Source organism: Macrobrachium nipponense, chromosome 18 (genome assembly GCF_015104395.2).
Source record: "Macrobrachium nipponense isolate FS-2020 chromosome 18, ASM1510439v2, whole genome shotgun sequence".
In the NCBI taxonomy this organism is placed as follows: Eukaryota; Metazoa; Arthropoda; class Malacostraca; order Decapoda; family Palaemonidae; genus Macrobrachium; species Macrobrachium nipponense.
In genome coordinates this window covers 87,492,181-87,512,174 of record NC_087211.1, presented here as the reverse complement: position 1 = coordinate 87,512,174, position 19,994 = coordinate 87,492,181, and the positions used below count along the sequence as shown (strand labels likewise).

The following is a 19,994-nucleotide window of genomic DNA, read 5'->3' as shown; positions in this document are numbered from 1 at the left end:
TGTGAATCTGCTATAATACTACGTACCCGCAACCACAACGGCACAGATTTGCAGCACTGCAATTTCTTTGCGAATGAGAAACCCATGCTTAATGACGCGGTAAATTAATCTGGATTTTCGGAAATGGAACTGGATTCACGCGGGAAATGCCAGCGGAGGATTACACCGTCATCAGTAGTCGGAAATTTTATAGAGATCAAGACATAATCCAGCGATTTTTTCGTTTTCATTTTTCTTTGTTTATCTCTAGGATCATTATATTACATTTACACCTGAATAACAAAAATAGTCACATACAAAAGAGCACCCGGCTGCTTCCCTACTATAGTAGATTCACATCAACCGTGCATTTGATGTCTAGGCCAGTCCCTTACGATCACCTCCCATTGTACCACGCTCCACCCAACCTTGAGCGAAAAACTGTCTCTGCTTTGACCTGACCAGTAAACGAAAATCAACAAGACCAAGTTCGACTAAGCAAAGAGAATTTGTAGTAGTTTACCTTACACCTAAGAGTTGTTTTATGCACCATAAATATAATTTTTCCATGGGTCTCAAATCACCGTTAATCCAAGATTCATTTCCATACATTAATGCTGGTATCAAAGCCGAATGAAAAACTCTTTTCTTCATATAAAAAGGAACATCATTATTTTTATTTAAGAATGAAATAAATTTTAAAACATGACACATTCTAGTTTGTGCTTCTGCTATCAATGATGATGATATAGAGCCATCAGCAGTAAAAAATACATCCTAAATATACATATTGCTCGCAGGGATAAACAACAATGCTCTCTACAGCCATTGGCTTCTTATCGCGTCCATTGCTATTTATCACAAAAAATTTAGTCTTACTAATATTTACTTTCATTCCATGAGAGCTACAAAACTGATTGAGTAAGTTTAACTTTTCCATCATACCACGCCTGGTTGTTGAAAGGAATATCGTGTCATCCATAAGGATAAGGATGTGTAACCAACCCAAAAACCCATCAATACCACAATTATTTTTAATTAATCTCATAAGATCGTCCACAAAAATGACAAACAACAGACAAGAGGTTGGTGACCCCTGGCGAACACCGATTGTCGAAGCAATTAGAGTTGTCCCAACAATACTATTGGTAATTTTGTACATCGAAATAAGTGCTACTGTCATTACAGAACCACATCCCAGTCTTTTCAATATCAAAAATAAAGTACGCCTTGGTACTCTGTCATAAGCTTGTTGGAAATCAATAAATGTCACAAAAAGTTTGAATTTTTTCCTCTTTGCAAGGTCAATCAACAATCGTAAAGATATGATATGCTCCAAACACCCCCTTCCCTTTGCGACCCCGCCTGCTCCCTGGATGGAGTAAACCAAAGAGAGAGTCGGGCACACAGAACTGCATCATACAATTTAGCTATTGAGTTTATCACATTTATTGCCCGATAATTTTTAACCAATAACCCTGAACCACGTTTAAACAACTTTGCATTAATCCACGATACGGGATACAATGAGGACATAAATATATTGTTAAACAAGGCTACTATACATAAAATCCAAGACACAGGTAACATTTTATATAATCCAGGGGGCACTCCATCAGGTCCGCTCGCTTTCCCACTCTTCAAACGCTTGATCTGTGATTGTACTTCATGGTATGAAATAGGATCATCCAAAATGGGTACATATATATATATATCAGTTTGTAAGCCATCAAGATTCTCAATCGTATCCCCCGAGTGGTCATACAGTTGTGTGAAGTGTTCAATATTCCTGATCTGATGGTGAAGAAGCTTTACCAAAGTCAGTTGAATTGGTTTTTAACTCTCTGCGCCAATTAATAGCACGCCAAATTGTAGCGCTATCATTCTCACTTAAAAGGCGTTCCCACCTATTTACAGTAACATCAACACCAGGTGCGGGCCTCCTAACTACCGATTTACTTGCGCACTCGTAGAATATAGTACCCAGATCACCTTCAAAATTGTCATATATATAATATTTTATGTATATATATATATGTATATATATAATATATATATATATATATATATATATATATATATATATATATATATATATATATTAATTTAAGACCAATATATTCTTGCCGTTCCTCACGACCTATAAAAATATGTTCCAGCAAAACAGCAACAACACACCGCCACATCACGAGGCAACGACATCTTCCAGAATTTCCATCGGCCCTCGACAGGCCATATGATATTGCAGTTTTCGGAGAAGCAATTCACTTAAAAGAACCCCTTCCCCCCCACCCCCCCTTTCCCCTTCCCCTTACCACTTCCACACCCTGCCACCTCTGCCCCCTGGGGTGAAGTGGTTTGGGTGAGTTAATATACAGCGCATCTTTTGTCAAGGGATGTAGGATGTCTGATCAGTTGATATGGCGATGCTTTTGTGATACTCCTAATTTTCTGATGCCCCTGTTAAGAAAAATATTCATAAATGTCAAGGAAAATCAATTTACACGTGTTTTTTTCACTATTTCTGTCATACGCATCTTCGTGCTCATTTTTCCTGTATGTGTAAGAGAGAGAGAGAGAGAGAGAGAGAGAGAGAGAGAGATAAGTCATCCATGTAACATTACGTTCTTTATGTAAGACAGAGAAGAAAACGAATGAATTGGAGGGGTAACGATTAAAAAAAACTTCAGGATCGCACCTAATAAGAAAATCATTAATTAAAGGGTTATTGTTGCATTACCTACGGTTTAATAACAATATAGCTCTAAATTTAATTAAGCTGTGTAATTATGGATATATTTGTAGAAGAATGATTCAAGACAAGTATCGCATGGTATCGTGTAGCAAAAATAACGCAAATAATATTTAATACATTTCATTAAACTATAAAGTAAAGGCTGCTCATTAAACTTTGTTTCCCCTTTTTCGTGTTTTATGGGTAAGTTTGTTTTGATATATAAATTATATATATATATATATATATATATATATATATATATATATATATATCTGTGTGTGTATGTGTGTGTGTGTGTGTGTGTGTGTGTGCGGGTATAAATGTTTTTATGAGTTTGTGGGTACGTATGCGCTGTGTACATTCCTGCAAACTGACGACAATAAACCATCTCATTATACATTCCAAGAACAGATCAAGTTGAAATTACAGTCACGAGTCTCTGAGGAGACATCGAACTTCCACGACCCTTCGAGCTAGAGGGGGGGCGGGGTTGCCTGACTCAGGAGAGCAGGTTGCAAGTTGCAACATTTGACAGATGATTATTATTGCATTTTTTTTCGAAGAGGCAAATTGCTCGACGAAGAATATCTAAACACTGTTGGTACGGCAGGATATACAGTGATATGACAGTGAATATTATGGCTATGGTAGTATATTATGACAACAGTCGTAATAACATGACTATCATAGTAAATTCACGACTATGACAATGAACAACTTGGCTATGATGGTGAATGCAGTACGAAAGTTGATACTAGACACTATAACTTGGCGCCAATACTTTATTTATAATGTTGACACTAGACACTATAACTTGGCGCCAATACTTTAATTATAATGGTGAAACTTGACACTATAACTTGGCGCCAATACTTTAATTATAATGTTGATACTAGACACTATAACTTGGCGCCAATTCTTTAATTATAATGTTGATACTAGACACTATAACTTGGCGCCAATACTTTAATTATAATGTTGACACTTGACACTATAACTTGGCGCCAATACTTTAATTATAATGTTGACACTTGACACTATAACTTGGCGCCAATACTTTAATTATAATGTTGATACTACACACTATAACTTGGCGCCAATACTTTAATTATAATGTTGACACTTGACACTATAACTTGGCGCCAATACTTTAATTATAATGTTGATACTACACACTATAACTTGGCGCCAATACTTTAATTATAATGTTGATACTAGACACTATAATTTGGCGCCGATACTTCAATTATAATGTTGATATTAGATACTATAACTTGGCGCCAATACTTTAATTATAATGTTGACACTAGACACTCTTACTTGGCGCTAATACTTTAATTATAATGTTGACACTAAACACTATAACTTGGCGTCAGTACTTTAATTATAATGTTGACACTAGACACTATAACTTGGCGCCAGTACTTTAATTATAATGTTGATACTAGACACTATAACTTGGCGTCAATACTTTAATTATAATGTTGATACTAGACACTATAACTTGGCGCCAGTACTTTAATTATAATGTTGATACTAGACACTATAACTTGGCGCCAGTACTTTAATTATAATGTTGATACTAGACACTATAACTTGGCGCCAATACTTTAATTATAATGTTGATACTAGACACTATAACTTGGTGCCAATACTTTAATTATAATGTTGATACTAGACACTATAACTTGGCGCCAATACTTTAATCATAATGTTGAAACTTGACACTATAACTTGGCGCCAATACTTCAATTATAATGTTGATACTAGACACAATAACTTGGCGCCAATACTTTAATTATAATGTTGGTATTAGACACTATAACTTGGCGCCAATACTTTATATAATTATAATAAGTATCGTGACTTTCATAATTCACTGTCTAATGCGACAGAATTCATCACGGGAAACAGGGGATAGATAAAGGGGAGAAGTGAGGGACGCCGTGTTTCCCCTCACGTGTAGAAGCTGTATAACATTTTGGATAATAAATATTACCTTTCTGTATCAAGCAGAAATCGGAAATAAAAGCAGGCGTTCCTATGCTCCATCAACTGAAATCCTGCCATTGCAATCCTGTTAAATTGTCATGCAATCCTATAATTGTGGACTATTATTATCATTATTATTCAGAAGATAAAACCCTATTCATATACTGGATTGAACTGAATATAGAATTTAGGACAATGGACAAACACTGGGACCTATAATAAAACGGCTTTTCACGAGACTTTGAGTGTCTTACCATCATTTTTGTTACTATTATTATTATTATTATTATTATTATTATTATTATTATTATTATTATCTTACTTCAAAATCCAAACCAAAATCTAGTCAATAAATATTTCTCCTATTATTATTATTATTATTATTATTATTATTATTATTATTATTATTATTATTATTATTATTATTATTATTATTATTATCTTACTTCAAAATCCAAACCAAAATCTAGTCAATAAATATTTCTCCTATTATAATTATTATATTATTATTATTATTATTATTTTTTTTTTTTTTTTTTTTTTTTTTTTTTTTTTTTTTTTGCTCTATCACAGTCTTCCAATTCGACTGGGTGGTATTTATAGTGTGGGGTTCCGGGTTGCATCCTGCCTCCTTAGGAGTCCATCACTTTTCTTACTATGTGTGCCGTTTCTAGGATGACACTCTTCTGCATGAGTCCTGGAGCTACTTCAGCCTCTAGTTTTTCTAGATTCCTTTTCAGGGATCTTGGGATCGTGCCTACTGCTCCTATGATTATGGGTACGATTTCCACTGGCATATCCCATACCTTCTTATTTCTATTTTCAGATCTTGATACTTATCCATTTTTTCCCTCTCTTTCTCTTCAACTCTGGTGTCCCATGGTATTGCGACATCAATGAGTGATACTTTCTTCTTGACTTTGTCAATCAACGTCACGTCTGGTCTGTTTGCACGTATCACCCTATCCGTCTGATACCATAGTCCCAGAGGATCTTTGCCTGATCGTTTTTCTATCACTCCTTCAGGTTGGTGCTCGTACCACTTATTACTGCAAGGTAGCTGATGTTTCTTGCACAGGCTCAGTGGAGGGCTTTTGCTACTGAATCATGCCTCTTTTTGTACTGGTTCTGTGCAAGTGCCGGGCATTCACTTGCTATGTGGTTTATGGTTTCATTTTTCGTATTGCACTTCCTACATATGGGAGAGATGTTATTTCCGTCTATCGTTCTTTGAACATACCTGGTTCTTAGGGCCTGATCTTGTGCCGCTGTTATCATTCCTTCAGTTTCCTTCTTTAGCTCTCCCCTCTCTAGCCATTGCCAATTGTCATCGCTGGCTAGTTCTTTAGTCTGTCTCATGTATTGTCCGTGCATTGGTTTGTTGTGCCAGTCCTCTGTTCTGTCTGTCTTTCTCCTGTCTCTGTATATTTCTGGGTCTTCGTCTACTTTTATCAGTCCTTCTTCCCATGCACTCTTTAGCCACTCGTCTTCACTGGTTTTCAGATATTGTCCCAGTGCTCTGTTTCTCGATGTTTACGCAGTCCTCTATACTTAGTAGTCCTCTCCCTCCTTCCTTTCGTGTTATGTATAGTCTGTCCGTATTTGCTCTTGGGTGTAGTGCTTTGTGTATTGTCATATGTTTCCTGGTTTTCTGATCTATGGTGCGGAGTTCTGCCTTCGTCCATTCCACTATTCCTGCCCTGTACTGATTACTGGCACTGCCCATGTGTTTATGGCTTTTATCATATTTCCGGCGTTGAGTTTTGACTTGAGTATCGCCTTGAGTCTCTGCATATATTCTTTTTTTCCTGATCGTGTCCTTCATCTCTTGGTGTTTTATATCCCCTCCTTCCATTATTCCCAGGTATTTGTATCCTGTCTCATCTATGTGTTTGATGTTGCTCCCATCTGGTAGCTTAATCTCTTCAGTTCTCGTTACTTTGCCTTTTTGTATGTTGACTAAGGCGCATTTTTCTATTCCAAACTCCATCCTGATGTCCCCAGATACAATCCTTACAGTCTGGATTAGGGTATCTATTTCCTTGATGCTCTTACCATACAGCTTGATGTCGTCCATGAACATCAGATGGTTGATTCTGTTGCCTCTTTTCTTGAGTTGGTACCCGGCATCCATCTTCTGTAGTACTTTGTCATGGGAATCATGGCTACTACGAAGAGTAGTGGAGACAGTGAGTCGCCCTGGAAGATCCCTCTCCTGATATTAACCTCTGCTAGTCTTATTCCAGAGCTTGTAAGTATGTATTCCAGTTGCGCATTGTATTTTTGAGCAAGCTGATGGTGTTTTCCTCTGCCCCATATATTTTCAGGCATTCTATTAGCCATGTGTGTGGTATCATGTCGAAGGCTTTCTTATAGTCTATCCATGCCATGCTTAGGTTGGTTTACCTTCTCCTACTGTTCTTCATTACCATTTTGTCTATCAGGAGCTGGTCTTTTGCGCCCCTACACTTCCTTCTGCAGCCTTTCTGTTGGTGGGGGATGGTGTTTGTCTCCTCTAGGTAGTTGTATAGCCTTTCACTGATGATACCTGTTAGTAACTTCCACATTATTGGTAGACAGGTGATAGGCCTGTAGTTGCTGGCTATATTTCCCTTACTCTTGTCTTTTTGTACTAAGGATGTTCTTCCTGTGGTCATCCATTTGGGTGCTTGGTGATTTGAGATACAATGCTGGAGTTGTTCTGCTATTCGTGGGTGTAGGTCCTTGAAGTTTTTGAGCCAGTATCCATGGACTTCATCGGGACCTGGGGCTTTCCAGTTTGGCATTTTCTTTAGTTGGTGTCTGACTGTGTCTGTCGTGATCTCTGTGAATCTTTGTTTTATTCTCCCTGTTTCTTCTTCCTTGACTTCCTGGAGCCATGTTGCATGTTTGTTGTGTGATACCGGATTGCTCCATATGTTTTCCCAGAGTCTCTTACTTGGTTCGGCTTCAGGAATTTCTTTAGCCACTTCCCCTCTTAGTTGGCTGTATAGTCTTTTCTGGTTGGTTGCGAATAGTTTGTTCTGTTGGTATCCCTTATTCCTGTTCATGTACCGTTGGATCTTATGTGCTTTGGCCTTAAGCCTCTGTTTTACATCTTCTATTGTGTTGTTTAGTCCCCTCTCTTGTACTTTGTATTTCTCGTTGAGTTCCTCCCTTGTTTTCTTGCTTCTTAGCCTTTTTTCTGCCATCTCTTTCAGTTTACTCAAGTCAGATCACATCACCATGATTTGCTTTTCCAGGCGCCTTTTCCAAGGAGGTTGCTGTTTTGGTTTCTGTTGGGTTGGTTGTGCTGGTGGTGTTGGTGTTCGAATCCCCATCAGTTCTGCTACTAATCTTGCTCCTGCATATGTCAAGTTATTTGTTTCTGTAATACTGGTGGTGTGTATTATGCCCATTATTTCATTGACCTCACTTGTTTTCTCCCTTAATTTCTTGGTGTTGTAGGCTTTCATGGAGGGGATCTTTGTTCTCTCTGTATCTGGCTCCATCCATTGTCTAATCTTTTCTACCCATTCCGTCCTCTCTGTTATTATTATTATTATTATTATTATTATTATTATTATTATCATTATTATTATTATTATTATTATTATTATTATTATTATCCTACTTCAAAATCCAACCCAAAATCTAGTCAATGAAGATTTCTCCTATGCATTATTATTATTATTATTATTATTATTATTATTATTATTATCATTATTGAAAGGATATAGACCCTCTTAAACACGATTCAGCAATCCTTTATAACGGGACATAGTATCACTATTATTGTTATAAAAAATCCACAATGTTTCTTTACATAGTAATATACTTTAATATATAAATGTGGATTTTTTTATAACCGACTGTTCTTCACGAGAATGTGAATTTCTTAAATATTATTATTATTATATTATGAGCAGGTTTGGTTATTTCAAAAATCTGAAAGCCAGTCATTGTCGCTTATCACCATATTCTTTGGAAGCTTGAATTTCAAGCCAATAGACCCTGTGGTGGACTTGTTCCGTATGATTAATAATAATAATAATAAATAATAATAATAATAATAATAATAATAATAATAATAATAATAATAATACTAATAATAATAATAATAAATATTTGGGAACATGAATTTGAAACCAATGGGCTTGTTCCACACGAATAGGTTCATCTTCTGACATATAATAATAATAATAATAATAATAATAATAATAATAATAATAATAATAATAATAATAAATAATAATCATTTATGGAAATCTTAAGTTCGTCCAACGGCACGGGCTATGCATTGCAAGGAACCACCATCTCCAAGACCCTCTTCACTCGCGATCGACAAGATGAAATTTATTGCAACGTTCATACTTATTGCATTTTGTATTGCATTTTTCCCAGATGCAGTTGGATCGACGAGCGTGCCCAGGTGATGCACAGGGAAAGAATCTTCATTAGATGTCAATTTTCTCGATCGAATGGCTACGTAGTCCTTAAAGAGTTTCGGGTAAAATTTTCAAGTAGGATAATAATAATAATAATAATAATAATAATAATAATAATAATAATAATAATAATAATAATAAAATAATAATAATAATAATAGAATAATAAAAAATAATATTTGAATTTTCTCGATCGAATGTCTGCGTAGTCCTTGACTAGATTTTGGATTGGATTTTGAAGTAGGATAATAAATAATAATAATAATAATAATAATAATAATATAATAATAATAATAATAATAATAATAATAATAATAATAAGGAAAACTCATAATCTCGAGTCAATAAAATGGGAAAGTAAATCCACAGTAGTATGCCTGTTTGATTTCTTTTAATATACATAGCATACTACTGTGGATTTACTTCCCCAATGTAATAATAATAATAATAATAATAATAATAATAATAATAATAATAATAATAATAATAATAATAATAATAATAATAAGACTAGCAGAGGTTAATATCAGGAGAGGGATCATCCAGGGCGACTCACTGTCCCCACTACTCTTCGTAGTAGCCATGATTCCCATGACAAAAGTACTACAGAAGATGGATGCCGGGTACCAACTCAAGAAAAGAGGCAACAGAATCAACCATCTGATGTTCATGGACGACATCAAGCTGTATGGTAAGAGCATCAAGGAAATAGATACCCTAATCCAGACTGTAAGGATTGTATCTGGGGACATCAGGATGGAGTTTGGAATAGAAAAATGCGCCTTAGTCAACATACAAAAAGGCAAAAGTAACGAGAACTGAAGGGATAAAGCTACCAGATGGGAGCAACATCAAACACATAGATGAGACAGGATACAAATACCTGGGAATAATGGAAGGAGGGGATATAAAACACCAAGAGATGAAGGACACGATCAGGAAAGAATATATGCAGAGACTCAAGGCGATACTCAAGTCAAAACTCAACGCCGGAAATATGATAAAAGCCATAAACACATGGGCAGTGCCAGTAATCAGATACAGTGCAGGAATAGTGGAATGGACGAAGGCAGAACTCCGCACCATAGATCAGAAAACCAGGAAACATATGACAATACACAAAGCACTACACCCAAGAGCAAATACGGACAGACTATACATAACACGAAAGGAAGGAGGGAGAGGACTACTAAGTATAGAGGACTGCGTCAACATCGAAAACAGAGCACTGGGGCAATATCTGAAAACCAGTGAAGACGAGTGGCTAAAGAGTGCATGGCAAGAAGGACTAATAAAAGTAGACGAAGACCCAGAAATATACAGAGACAGGAGAAAGACAGACAGAACAGAGGACTGGCACAACAAACCAATGCACGGACAATACATGAGACAGACTAAAGAACTAGCCAGCGATGACAATTGGCAATGGCTACAGAGGGGAGAGCTAAAGAAGGAAACTGAAGGAATGATAACAGCGGCACAAGATCAAGCCCTAAGAACCAGATATGTTCAAAGAACGATAGACGGAAATAACATCTCTCCCATATGTAGGAAGTGCAATACGAAAAATGAAACCATAAACCACATAGCAAGTGAATGCCCGGCACTTGCACAGAACCAGTACAAAAAGAGGCATGATTCTGTGGCAAAAGCCCTCCACTGGAGCCTGTGCAAGAAACATCAGCTACCTTGCAGTAATAAGTGGTACGAGCACCAACCTGAAGGAGTGATAGAAAACGATCAGGCAAAGATCCTCTGGGACTATGGTATCAGAACGGATAGGGTGATACGTGCAAAACAGACCAGACGTGACGTTGATTGACAAAGTCAAGAAGAAAGTATCACTCATTGATGTCGCAATACCATGGGACACCAGAGTGAAGAGAAAGAGAGGGAAAAAAATGGATAAGTATCAAGATCTGAAAATAGAAATAAGAAGGATATGGGATATGCCAGTGGAAATCGTACCCATAATCATAGGAGCAGTAGGCACGATCCCAAGATTCCCTGAAAAGGAATCTAGAAAAACTAGAGGCTGAAGTAGCTCCAGGACTCATGCAGAAGAGTGTCATCCTAGAAACGGCGCACGTAGTAAGAAAAGTGATGGACTCCTAAGTAGGCAGGATGCAACCCGGAACCCCACACTATAAATACCACCCAGTCGAATTGGAGGACTGTGATAGAGCAAAAAAAAAAAAAAAAAAAAAAAAAAAAAAAAAAAAAAATAATAATAATAATAATAATAATAATAATAATAATAATAAATAATAAAAAAAATGGAGTTACTACAGGTAGAATTATAGAATTACACCCTAAGCGCAACTGACAGAATATAGGAATGCATGTTTTTGTGACATTTCCAAAAAATGTAGCACTGACAACTACATAGACAAAAAGACAATATATATTATGCAAAATATTATATCCCTTTATATTTCGGGCTCCAAAGGTAATTTAGACCAAGAAAAGGCTACAGCTAATACTAAAGATTTGCTAATAATAGAAGAATCTATCCATATGTGCTTCAGGATTCAGAAACAATTCACTTTAATAAAGGATATAGTTAATTAACTTTCTTTGAGCTTTCGATGTAATTTAAACCAGAGACTCGTTAAAAGGAGTATATCAAATATATCAGGCAGGACATAACACTGAAAATAAAAAAACTCTCAAATCCAGAACAAGACTGATCCTCAGCAGAATCTGCAGAAAAAAAAATTGTTTCCTGGAAAACTGGAAAGCAATAAATCATGAAAAACCAAATCGTAAAAAGTCCTATCATTTCTCTGGTTTTCACGCCATCCTGATAGCAGGCAAACTAACAGACAGACAACCAAAACAAAAATGTACAACGTCTTTGGCGAAGGTAAAAACGAAAATAACTTAGAATTTCTCTTCCCAGAAAGAGACTCTTCAGGTAAAAGAGGCAAAACTAATATGCCCAGAGGCGACTTCTATTTCCAGAGCTTTCTCGCGGCGAGTGCAGGATGTGACATCCGCTTAAATATTAGTTTTCCGTAGAAAAAAAAAAAAAAAAAAACGTTGAGATGGCTATTTGTCTGTCCGCCCTCAGATCTTAAAAATTTCTGAGGCTAGAGAGCTGCAAATTGGTACGTTCATCATCTAACCTCCAATCATCAAACAGACCAAATTGCAGTCGTCTTGCATCAGTAGTTTTTATTTTATTTAAGGTAAAGGTTAGCCATGGATCGTGCGTCTGGACAGGCTACCACCGGGCCGTGGCTGAAAGTTTCATGGGCCGCGGCTCATCCAGCTTTAAATTTTCACTAGCTGCATTTAGCGATGACGCAATTCGCTTAACGTATATCCCACGGAGGAGCTAATATTAAAAACGGCTCTTTTACCAGCGTAAAGAAAGGCTTTGCCTATTTTTTGAGAGAGAGAGGTACTACTAACTATATAGCAGCGAAGCTTATTATCCAAAGTAGGGGAAACGACTTTTATTATAATTTATTTAATGAAACCGCAGGTGCTCGGCGCAAAAAAAAAAAAAAAAAAAAAAAAAAAAGATCTGGTCGTAGCTCCAAAGATTCACGATAAAAAAAAAAAAATAAAAAAAAAACTGGGCGAAGCTCCTAAGATTCACGACTGATATATATATATATATATATATATATATATATATATATATATATATATATATATATACTATATAATATATATATATATATATATATATATATATATATATATATATATATATATATATATATATATATATATATATAATATAATACTGGAGCGAATCGTAGTTCCGAAGATTAACTACTTCCTGCTAAAGTGTGAAGTTATTCGTTTACATAGATTTCATTTACTACTAATAATGAAACTTTACGCGTATCGAGGAACGGGGTTGGGGATGGGGGAGTGTTGAAGAGGAGAGGGGGGGCCCACTAGGGGTGGGGGGGGCTAGGCATTTCGATGCTTAAAGGTGGAGAGAGAGAGAGAGAGAGAGAGAGAGCTTGTTAGTCTATCTTGAGGAGGAAATAAATACAGACGAATGTCCGGAGAAAGATGGTAGGGAGAAAGAATACGGTAAGAAAAAGGAAGAGGAAAGAAGAGGGCTTACATTAAGAGGCCGATGATTGAGAGGTGGAGGAGGAAGTGAAAAAAAAATTGCTCAAAGACTTATTGAAAGAGGGATGAAAGAGTAAAAGAATAGAGAGAGAGAGAGAGAGAGAGAGAGAGAGAGAGAGAGAGAGAGAGAGAATGCTGAAAAATATATTGGTTGGGGACAATCACAGTGGGTTTGGAATCATTGTTATTGATAAGCGATATTTTGTATTGCTTTAATTAACTTTGTAAGATTTACGAAGAGCAGAAATTGTTTATCACCATCAACAACAACAACAACAACAACAACAACAACAATAATAATAATAAGAAGAAGAAGAAGAAGAAGAAGAAGAAGAAGAAGAAGAAGAAGAAATCATCAGTAATACGAAACGTACATCGCATTTCCACCTTACCCAACATCGGAGTCTAAATTGCTATTTGATCAAGTTTCGAGCTGTCCACGAAATATATCGTCAACTTAAAGCTCAATGGCTATTAGTATTGTCTATGAAACTGGATGCAAAATCATTGAGAGTCTTTGTGCCAACAAATAAAAGTTGAGAAAAAAAGTAATTGTAAAATAGATTCGTAGCAAGAATCATCGAGTGTTTTTGCCAACAAATAGAAGTTGGGAAAAAAGTAATTCTCAATTAGATGCGGAGCAAGAGCCGGTTTAAACCAAGGAACCCAACGTAGAAAAATTAATTCCCTCTCTCTCTCTCTCTCTCTCTCTCTCTCTCTCTCTCTCTCTCTCTCTCTCATGAATAACATTTTTAAAAAGTAAAATAATAACTGTATCCCTAGAAACTTATCATATTAATCATCCATAGGCACACTATACGAGTGTGTGTGTGTGTGTGTGTATATATATATATATATATATCTATATATATATATATATGTAATATATATTTATATATATATATAATATATATATATATATAGATATATATTATATATATATATATAATTATTATAATAATAATAATATATTTAATATAATAAATATATAATTATATAATTATTATATATATATATATATATAATATATAATGTGTTTATCGTATTACAAGATATTTCTTACATTTTTATTACCGAAAACAGGCAAATCAGAATCGTCGGAGTTAAAAGGTCAACGAAATTGCTTTAGGGGGGCGGGGTCTGAAGCACCCCCGGCCAGGTCAGGTCATGGCGTCCAAGGTTAGGTTAGACAAAGGTAAGTTTGGTTAGGTTATCATATTCCCTTTCAGATGCCCACTATGTCTACAGATGCCCAGACCTCTTTCTCTGCAATCATCAGAGTATATACCAAGAAATTATTTTCAGCATAGTTTAGAATATAATAAACCGTTTTCTTTTATTATCTTACCAAAGAAAACGACGGTAGTTGACGGGTGACACTTGAATTTAGAAAGTAACGCCCCTCGTGACAAATTTACCTAAGGGCATCAGTTACTACAGGAATGTTTGAAAATCAAAGCAAAATTACTGAACTATTTGGGGTATCTTATTAACAAACAGCTTAACGATGCTACCTAGCAGCATAGCCATATTTTTAAAATGTCACGTGGCTCGTTCAAATAAGCTACTCACACAGGGTACGATGAGAAAACTGAATTAAGGAGTCAAGTTCAAGAAGTTGGAAAGCTAGAGGAGAAGTAGAGAAGACCCAAGTGAAAGGATGAAAAGAAAAATGCACAGAGCCACAGAATTGTGTTCTAAGAAGAATTGCAAAGAACCTTAACTGTTATGCAAAGCACATAGAATAGAATATAGAATTTAGGCCCGAGGCCAAGCGCTGGTACATATGAGGTTATTCAGTGCTGAAAAGGAAACTGACAGTAAGAATGTTCGAAGGGTTTAAAAGCAAAAACTCGCATTTGCACTATGAAACAATTGTTAGAGAAGGTGGATAGTCAGATGGAAGAAAGAGAATACGAAAGGAGACACAGTAAAAGGAATGAAAGGGGCGGTAGCTAGGGGCCGATGGGACGCTGCACAGACCCTTAAGTAATGCCTACAGTGAACTGCAGGTGGTGGCTCCCCGCAACGGGTAGATATGGACAGCAGGGGGATAATATTATAAGGAAGTTTCTGAGGAGGAACGTGAGGTCCCTCGGAGCAGCTAGAGGACACTTGAAGGTCAGAATCTGAGGATGCGGAAGACGAAGGCTCAAGGAGTCCTTCGATCCTGCAGGATGATGGAGAGGGATTAAGGTAGTACTTGAAGAAGGGAGGAGAAAAACGTAGTATTTTGTATGTGTGTGTGCTGTGGTATTATATTGCATGTGCATGGACGTGAACTTCTAATGTCTTTTCTTTAACTCAGTTTTTTAAATTTCTGAATTCTTTTAAATCCCCCATTCTTTCATTAAAATTATTATTTTTTTAGTATTCATAAGTTTTAATTTTATAAATAACAGACGAATCTTTGTCATTATTTGGACAAGAAGGAGGTCTGCCACTCCATTTTTTTTACTTACCAATTTTTCCAATCCGGATTCTTTCATTAAAATTATATATATTTTTTTAATATTCATAAGTTCTTACTTTTATAAATAACAGATGAATCTTTGTCAATATTTGGTCACGAAGGTCTGCTACTCCATATTTTTTTTACTTACCACTTTTTCCAGCTCACTCAGGCACGTGACTTCCTGTGCGATGTCTTCACGTTTTTGCTGATTTATGTATTTTGTTTTTCTTGCCTTATTTTTATTTTTATTTGTTTGTTTACATCCCTCTTCTTTCACCATCCTTCTCTCCACCATCACCAATATGATCAGAGCTTTTTATTTTGACTCGATATCTCATCAGTCCACTTTTCTCTTCCGTCCCTTACTCTTTCTATTTCTTTGTCTTCTCCTTCCTTTATACCCTCCCAACACCATCCCCACCTCCCGCCCCCCACCCCCCCCCCCACCCCATTCACCATCTCCTCATCGATGTTGTTACAGCCTGAGCGCGATTTGTCGCAGGGTTGTTATGGACCGTTTTAAAAACGCCTCGTGTGGACCCTGTTTCTCAATTCCTCTCAAAGGAATTACATCCCCTTCACTTCTGATTGGAAGGCGAGAGAGATGGAAGATCCGGGAGGCTCTCTCTCTCTCTCTCTCTCTCTCTCTCTCTCTTCTCTCTAGATCAGTAATTCCCAACGTGGGGTGTAGTATACCCTACTGTGGTGGGGGGAGCAATTTGATTTTTAAGGGTGCAATTCGAGAATGATTAAATAAAGTCTCTCTCCCTCCTCACTCTCTCTCTCTCTCTCTCTCTCTCTCTCTCTCTTGGGGTGCAGTACATCCCAGTGTTGTTGGGGTGGGGGGGGGAGAATTTGATTTTAAGGGTGCAATTCGAGAATGTTTAAATAAAGTCTCTCTCTCTCTCTATAGGTCAGTGGTTCCCAAACGTGGGGTGTACGCGCTACGGGGGGAGGAGGGGGGGGGCAATTTGACTTTTGGGGGTGGGGGGCAACTCGGGAATGTTCAAATAAAGTTAATGACCTTTAAGCTTACTTGATGGAGTTCACTTTTTGAAAAGTAAGAATTATATATATATACGTATATAATATATATATATATATATATATATATATATATATATATATATATATATATATATATCACCACAGGGGCATCGGTTTTTTAAGAGGTGAATAGGTGGGTCATGGGAAAAAAATAAAATAACGGTCGGGAATCACTGGCGATGGAAGTTGCACCTTGGGAAGTTGATGGTCGATGGTACTGTTAAACTCGATCCACCATGACAGAACGACTAAAAACAATCATTTATTAGTTTTGCCTGGGCAATTTGGGCACACTTTTCCGTGAGGCAGAAATTATTTGGATTTGTTTCTGTTTTCGGATAATTGTACAAGTGTTAAAATCGTTGTCTTGATTTTGATGTAATAACGAATGTTGAAACCTGAAACTGCAGAACACACATATAAATAAATATATATATAATATATATATATATATATATATATATATATATATATATATATATATATGCTACTTCCCTCTCATACAATTTCTACTGTACTCAATAGCATTAGTTGCAGAGGCTACCATTTAATTTAGAAGAATTATAGACTAACTCAAAGTCTAAACAAAAAGATAAGTCTCTGCACACAATGCCACTGATTTCAATAAAAAATGTATGTAATACATATATATATATATATATATATATATATATATATATATATATATATATATTATATATCAAGCATAAAAGGCCCATTAAAACACTCTGGGTTAAAGCTAAGTGCTATATTTCGGTGGACTTACTTTCACTCTTATAAGCAGTGAATGACAGATGGAGTTTCATTAGTGAAATGCGAAATATAATACCTATATATGTATTATATGTATGTGGTTGTGTATCACTGTATGTGTAATACTACAATACTACCAGTCATCATAACCGGAACCTATGCATCAATTTACATAATACACCAATTATTGGAATTTCATGAACTCACGTCTTGCTTTCCCGAACTTCTTGGGTACGTCCGCTGTTCTGAGAATCTAGAATCCACTGAGGCAATATATGAAACAAACTGCGTGCGTGTTTGTGTGTGTAAGAGAGAGAGAGAGAGAGAGAGAGAGAGAGAGAGAGAGAGAGAGAATGGGTAAATTACCATTACTATCATCACCATTCAGAAGAAGATAGGATCAAATGACTACATAAAGGGGAAAGGGGTCGACTAAGGTGGTGGAAGTATCAAAGAAAGTGCAGGAGGGGAGGCTGAGAACAGCCTTAAACAAATGGTACATGGAGGACGGAGAGAATAAAGAGAATCCCCCCTCCGAGGATATACGTATTTTCTGCACCACGGATACAAAGAAGAGGAGAGATGCCTTAAGAAGATTGTAAAAGAGAACGTCACCCCCGTGGAGGAAGGGAAGAAGCTCTCTCTTATAATCTATTATAAGAACAGAAGAACAAGGGACCTGATTATGAGAAATAACCCTACCCCGCCTGCAGGAGATCCCCTGAAGCAGAATAACGTCGTCTACCAGTACACATGCCCTATCCAAGGATGTCCTGGAGTTTATATCGGTATGACAACGTTACGACTGTCTAAGAGGATCTCCTGTCACGCCCAGAACGGTGCCATAAAACACCACGCCCTCACCGCCCACCAACAGCACGTCGTGCGTGAGGATATCGTAAAAAACACAAAGATAATTGGAAGAGCCCCCGATCAGCGACGCCTACGCCTCCTTGAGGCATTATTTATCCTCGAGCAAAAAACCCTTCCTTAATACGACACAGGAACCTTCCTGCTGCCCACCTGTGTAAGGAAAACCCAGCCCCCCCCCCTCCAGACGAGAACACCAGCGCCCAGGACGGGGCCAGTATCGAAGAGGTTGGTAGAAATACCAGGAGTTACGTCACCACGGTCGCAGCCAATGAAAACCCGGCTCCAGGTGACGCAACACACCTGAGAAGATCAACGCGCCTCGAGAGTTTCCGACGCCTGGCCGCCAGCCAATGAAAAGTCGAGCACCCTCCGGGTCCTGCAGGAGCATCCGTGAGCGCCCGCACGACCATGATATATAGCGAAGGACTCACCACTAAGATGCTCTACGGGCTGCTCTGTGAGCAAGAGGCCGGTGCTGGCATAAAAGCCAGCTTAATCTTAAACACAACAACCACTAAGATTCAGGTCCTCCAGCAACCATTGCTGTGACCATGCCCTGGCATATCTGGCGAAACGTCAGAGAGAGAGAGAGAGAGAGAGAGAGAGAGAGAGAGAAACCTGTAACAGTAATATATGTATATAGCAGTAATAAAGATCATTCAATATGACTACACTGGATTTGACGATCCCCTTTGGCACGTTGCTTGCCAGTTTCAGCAACATTGAGAAATCCTCAAGGAAAATAGAGAAGACTCTATATAAAATTAATGGAGCTGATGCACAATCCTTTTCAACAAGACTTGTTTAAAAGAGGGTTCTACTCCCAAGAAATAATAACAATAATAATAAATAATAATAATAATAATAATATAATAATAATAATAATAATAATAATAATAAGTAATAATAATAATAAGTAATAAGAAGAAGAAGAAGAAGAGGAAGAAGAAGAAATCATCAGTAATACGAAACATACATCGCATTTCCACCTTACCCAACATCGGAGTCTAAATTGCTATTTGATCAAGTTTCCAGCTGTCCACGAAATATATCGTCATCTTAAAGCTAAACCGTCTATGAAACTGGATGCAAAATCACTGAGTCTTTGTGCCAACATATAAAAGTTGAGAAAAAAAACGTAATTGTAAAATATGATTCGTAGCAAGAATCATCGAGTGTTTTTGCCAACAATTGAAGTTGGGAAAAAAGTATTCTCAATTAGATGCGGAGCAAGAGCCGGTTTAAACCAAGGAACACAACGTAGAAAAATTCTCTCTCCCTCTCTCTCTCTCTCTCTCCCTCTTTCTCTCATGAATAACATTTTTAAAAAGTAAAATAATAACTGTATCCCACGCAACTTATCATATTAATCATCCATAGGCACACTATACGAGTGTGTATATATATAATATATATATATATATATATATATATATATATATATATATGTAATGTGTTATCGGTATTCAACGATATTTCTTTACATTTTATTCGAAAACAGGATAGAAAGTAAGAGGTCACGAATTTCTTTGGAGGGGGTTGGTGTCTGAAGCTCCCCCGGCCAGGTCAGGTCACGGCGTCCAAGGTTAGGTTAGGCAAAGGTAAGTTTGGTTTAGGTTATCATATTCCCTTT

At 36.8% G+C, this 19,994-nt stretch overlaps 1 protein-coding gene across 1 annotated transcript in view; it reads right to left on the bottom strand.

Moving 5' to 3' along the window:
- The window catches only part of LOC135196705 (uncharacterized), an 80,497-nt gene that overhangs the window by 54,785 nt on the left and 5,718 nt on the right, over positions 1–19,994 (bottom strand). The window contains exon 2 of the mRNA XM_064223537.1: positions 15,234–15,403. Coding sequence (XP_064079607.1) covers positions 15,234–15,403 — 170 coding nt within the window. The remainder of the gene's footprint in view (positions 1–15,233; positions 15,404–19,994) is intronic.